This window comes from Frankliniella occidentalis, unplaced genomic scaffold (genome assembly GCF_000697945.3).
Source record: "Frankliniella occidentalis isolate FOCC.00 unplaced genomic scaffold, Focc_3.1 Scaffold303, whole genome shotgun sequence".
NCBI lineage: Eukaryota > Metazoa > Arthropoda > Insecta > Thysanoptera > Thripidae > Frankliniella > Frankliniella occidentalis.
In genome coordinates, this window is record NW_026267428.1 from 5482 (window position 1) to 10867 (window position 5386).

Consider the following 5386-nt stretch of genomic DNA (forward strand, 5'->3'; position numbering starts at 1 on the left):
ACACACACACACACACACGCTCAACTGCCCGTACGTGTCCGCACGCAACTGAACACGACGGCCTGGTCCGAGTTATAGGCCTTTATGATTATTATATACTACATGTTTTATTGGCTCTGCCGGTTGGCCGCGGTGGCGCCCACAGGCCCACACTACCGTCCTCGTGAATGAACAATGTAAATAAGTCGGTATTGATTAATGATCACGCTCTTGTTGGTCTCCCGGTTCTCTCCCCAGCTGTTCGACCTCGCCCCTTCTTCTCCACCTTATCTCCTGTCTCTGACCCGGCTCTTTCCTTTTCACCCCTTTCTCTTTGACAATACAGTCAACTGCTTTGCCCACTCATCTTCCATAAACGCCATCATTTGAAAAAGAAATATATATTGGAAATTATTTACTGTATTCCACCCCCCCCCCACCCCCACTCCGTCTCCCCCAGGATTTTCTCTTTTAAGCTGATTCGCTAACGCCCCTCTTCTCTCTTTCTTTTTCAGCACAAATAGAGATCATCCCGTGCAAGGTGTGCGGCGACAAGTCATCGGGCGTCCACTATGGCGTGATCACCTGCGAGGGCTGCAAGGGCTTCTTCCGCCGCTCGCAATCCTCGGTGGTCAACTACCAATGTCCGCGCGCCAAGGCCTGCACGGTGGACAGGGTGAACCGGAACAGATGCCAGTACTGCCGACTGCAAAAGTGCCTGCGGCTGGGCATGAGCAGAGATGGTGAGTTCACTTACGCCTATTCGACTTCATTGTATGATAAGTCTTGAGAAAAGGTGGGTTGCCCCCAAATGTTTTCATACGACACGACTTTTCAACTGATTTGTAAATGGAAATGCTTTGCGAGAGGCCTGGCTAGAGTTTATCACCCCCGCATTTCTTCCTGGTAGGTTACTTTACCATATCGTCGTCCAAGAACTCGCTAAGAGGATCGTGAAGCAGAGTACCCCCTCCCCTTATGCACGACCCCTAGGGCGTACAGGGAAACGTTTCTGGGGGAAATTCCCCGCACTCTTTTCGCAAGCAGCAAATCAGCCGAACCGAACGTTTGTGGTTTGCGGCGCTGGTGCGTCCCTTTTAGGAAAAGCTCTCGGGGCATCAACCCCGCTGGAGCCTGCCGGGCGGGGCGGGGGCGGCATGGCGGCCCGTATGGCAGGTCGTTTATGACTCCAGTCCAATGGGGCTCGAGCCGGCCACACTCACAGAACACTTATTACTGGAGTATTATTCATGGATAGCTTAAAATTATTGTTATGACGCGTCTGCACACAACCGCACGTACATATACCTCGGTTGTAATCTAAACGAATAAACCGTAAAGGTGCCCCATGGGTATACCTTTTGGTCGGGATTTTTTTATTTTTTATTATCATCGCATTAAATTGGCGACGTGTATAATTTGTTTTGGCAGGGTAAGGGCAAGCGAGGGAGGGACTGGGGGATTTGGGGGAGGGGAGTGGGGAGGGGGGTACGTATTCCTCTTTTGTGCGCTCGTCAGCCTCTGGCAGAGCAGGCGCGGCTGGGGCGGCCAGGACTAGCGGCCCTCGTGTCAGAGGTGCGCAGAGCAGCCGAGCGGCAGCCAATCACAGCGCTTTGGTATCGCCTGGGAGCCGGCCCGTCCAGAAACCACCCCGTCTGAGGCTAGCCTGCAGGCGAGCCGACGCGCGCTACAGCGGAGGGAGTAGTCTCGTTCGGGGTGTCCCTGGCCCAGGCGATACCAGCCCGGAGCTCTGCGCACCTCTCACACGAGGGCCGCTAGCCAGCCAGGACCTGGCGAATGTGATGAGGTTCTTGCTGCTGCGCATGCGCTTCCTGGTTCCTAATATAAGCGAACGAGTCGTAAACTTGTGAACCCACACTGTAAAGTAACGATATTTATTGTACATCGACATTACAGTATTACTCAGGCAAGAAATAACTGTCGAATTTTTGTAAAGTAAGTCTCATTTCTTTTTTGAAAAAACATGTATAAAAAATATCACAGCTGAGAAACGATATTTTTGCAGTGCCTATTTATTGGTAAATTTACTGCCGAATCATATTTTTTGTATTATTGCGGCGTTCGTTTAAAATTTCCTCACCGCACCCATATTTTGTTTTTCCTGTCTGTACGGAAAAGATTTTTATCTGCTTTGCAAGCAATTTGCAAATGTGACGGAATGAGCAACCGGCACAACCAGCAGCACAACCAGTAAGCGGCAGCGAGCACTGTCGTGTCATTTTCCTCTCCCGCATTGTCTGTCATGCGGCTTTGACGAACTTTCTTCCCTTCGGCCATTACCATACACCGGTGTGTATTGTGAGCGATTTTATGTTTTTACAACGCGCCGCGCGGTCAGTAGCCTGCCGTCCGTCCGTCTGCCTGCCTGATTGGCGTGGGAGGTAGTGGGGGGGGGGGGGGACGCGCTTGGGTTCCTGGCTGCTGTGACAAGAAACGCAAAACCTCTCCTCTGGACAGCCCCGCCCCCGGCTCGTGTGTGTTCCGTTCCGCTCTGTGCGTAAGTTTGCTTTATAGTTGACCGAAACACCGACCGGATCGCATCACAGTGATGCTGATGAAGTTGTGACAACCCGGCGCAGAGGCGGGCCCAGCGGGCGGGGGAGGAGGGGATGCGGCGAGTGTGTGAACTGCAAAAAAAATAAAATACGTCAATGTTACAGAACACACTAAACCCTTATGCATTTTTGTTGTGCATAAACATGCAAGATTTTACGCAGCCATAAGTACTGTATGCACAATTTTTTACGCATTATGCACGTGTCATAGTTATGAATGAAATTGTGAATCAAATTATGGCTGCGTAAAATCTTTCATGAGGTTTTAGTGTGAAATTCGTACTGATTTTTTCGGAGTGAACATGCCATTTTTGCTTACATTAAAACAAAGAAACTATATTGAAAATTTAAAATGGACTTGTGGCTTTGTAATTCACCTGCTTTATTTGAGGGCCTTTTCCTAGTGCGTCGTTCCCCTCTCAAACAATAAAGTTGATTGCAGTTTGTCATTGCACATGAAAAGTGTGATGAATGTGTGACGTGTTCGTGTTATCATTGGGACGAAATTAGTCGTTATGACCCGCCAACTTAAATTTTAAACGAGCGCGGCTGCTTTGGGGGCTTGCACCGGAAACCCAAGTGTGTGAATGTCGGCACACTTGTAGCTGTGTGAACGCCATTCGTACTCATGGACGCCCGAGTGTGTGAATTTCAAAACAATTCAAATTTCGAAAATTTACACCTAGACTCCATTTAGTGTGTGAGCGGATTCACACACTTGCCAGTGTGCGTCATAACACACTTGTGTTTCCAGGGTGGGCTATGGCACCCCCCCGTAAGAGCGGTGCTGGCTCATTAGAAATGAAGTGAAGGGCGACGCCTCGAGTGTCGTGTGGCTTATTAGGCGTACTTTACGGGGGCGGGGGCGCGGCGCCTCTCGTGCGGTCGGAATACGCAGCAGAGCAGCAGGGAGCAAAGGTCGCTAAACCCGGCGCAAGGCATCCGCCCCCGCGCCGCCCCCGCGCCGCCCCCTGCACCCGGAACACGGCCGCCCAGCCCATCCCTCTATTGATTCTGTTCCTACCCTTTCCCCCGCCACACACCTTTTCCCCCCCTTTCTCGCGCGGTCGTATAGGGGGGCCCCGTGGTCGAGGGGGAGAGGGGGGAGGGGGAGGCAAGGGGTACGAGAGGTTTGCTTCCTCTTCCGGGTTCGGACCGGCCGGGTGTAAGGCCCTTGTGTGTGTACGTAGGGGACGGTTCTGCGTAGTAGAAACTTTATTGCCGCGATGGCAATTTGTTTTTCGCCCTGCCCCTCTATGCTTTGAGATAGCTAATATCGAGTGGACTCTGATCTGCGAGCGACCTGGCGTCTGTCAGTCCACTAAAAATGGAGTTGAGCCAGAGTCTTAAAATATTCACGGTGTACTATGAAACTTTATTTCCAGTTGATTTAGTTTCCTATTAAAACTATCAATAATTTCATCAATTCACCCCCCCCCCCCACGTACAATGTTTTCATTTTTCGGAAAAAATGCTATGTTATTTTCATTTGTTTGTCGTTTTATGCCGCCGTGCAGAAGGGCGGCAGGGCTGCCTGCTCCTGCAAGAAGCAGGGGAGTTCCCACGCAGGATGTTGTGTAGGAGATGAGAAGGACCTGGTCCAGCCGCATGGTCCAGACTCTTGCACCGTTATTTCGGGAAGTTGAGCCCGCTCCGCTCAGCTCCGCTCGTCCCTGCCCGCCCGCCGGGCCACCTGATTGCCCTCCCCGTACCCCTTCCCCCCTTTTTCCTCCGCTCCGAGAGGAGAAAGAAGAAGAGGGGGAGTCTGAAGTGAGCACCCACGTCGTGAAGAAAGCTGTCGAAAGTATGTGCGATTTCGGGAGCCCTTTCCTCCGTTGTGTTAGAGCGGGAGCTGTCTCCTCTATCATATAAGCCCTCGACCTTCTTACTCACTGTTAAAAAATCCCTATTAATTTTTAGAACACGAGTTTTAAAAGCCATTTTCGAAATCAAAAATATGTTCCAAAATTTATGAACCAGGCTAAACATTTTCGAGGCTCTTTTTGGCTGTTTCCTCTATGTCCACTGTAAAAATATTTGTAGGTTTTTAGTTAAACTTTTCAATGAAAAATTTTGTTAAGTACGATTTAAAATTGAAAATTTACAAAATTCTTCTGACACAGCCTAGTTTTAATTGGAATTCTTCGATCAAAACTGGTCTATCGTAAATTAGGAAAATTATTGAACATTAATGGATTTTCACAGTGCTCAGCCTCTCCGTTAGGGGAAAAAATGGAGCTCTGGTATTTGTAACCACATGATGTTTGACTGGAATGGCCAAAGTTTAGCCGTGCGAAATTGTAACATGAGAAAAACACAAGAAAACACTATTTGAAGGTGAAGAAAGTGATAAACAGTTTCCTATCGCGGAGGCAACGGCTTGTCCTCAAGAGTGATTGAAAAAGGGAGACAGACAGACAGCGAGGGGGGGGGGGGCGAAAGAAAGGTGAGAAAGAGGAAGAAAGGTGGAAGTAAGAGAGGGACGTAGAACGCAGCGCTCAGCAGGCGCAACGGGAGAGGGAGAGAGAGAGAGAGGGGCGAGAAAGGAGGAGGGGAGAGGAGACACGACGACGCGACGCATCGGACAAAGGTAAAGCAAAGAGAGCGGTGAAAGGGGGGGAGGGAAGGTGGGGCCGGAGAGAGAGGGGGCCGTGGAGGGGGAGCGCACCGTTAGGCACATAGCGGTGCTCTGGTCAGCCGTTGCCTGGTCTCGGCTGGTCTCGGCACACTCGGGTACACGGCCGAAAAAGGACGACTAAACCCTGCCGGGCCGGGTGCCGCGCTCCGCCACGCCGCCGCACCGGAGTCTGTCTGGCTGCAGACCCCCCCCC

At 50.9% G+C, this 5386-nt stretch overlaps 1 protein-coding gene across 2 annotated transcripts in view; it reads left to right on the forward strand.

Moving 5' to 3' along the window:
• The first annotated feature begins 465 nt into the window (after nt 1-465).
• The window catches only part of LOC113201822 (probable nuclear hormone receptor HR3), a 12008-nt gene continuing 7087 nt past the window's right edge, over nt 466-5386 (forward strand). The window contains exon 1 of one of the 2 annotated variants that reach the window (XM_052273806.1): nt 466-722. In XM_052273806.1, coding sequence (XP_052129766.1) covers nt 710-722 — 13 coding nt within the window. In that variant the 5' untranslated portion in view covers nt 466-709. The remainder of the gene's footprint in view (nt 723-5386) is intronic. The other variant, XM_052273807.1, reaches the window with a different exon arrangement.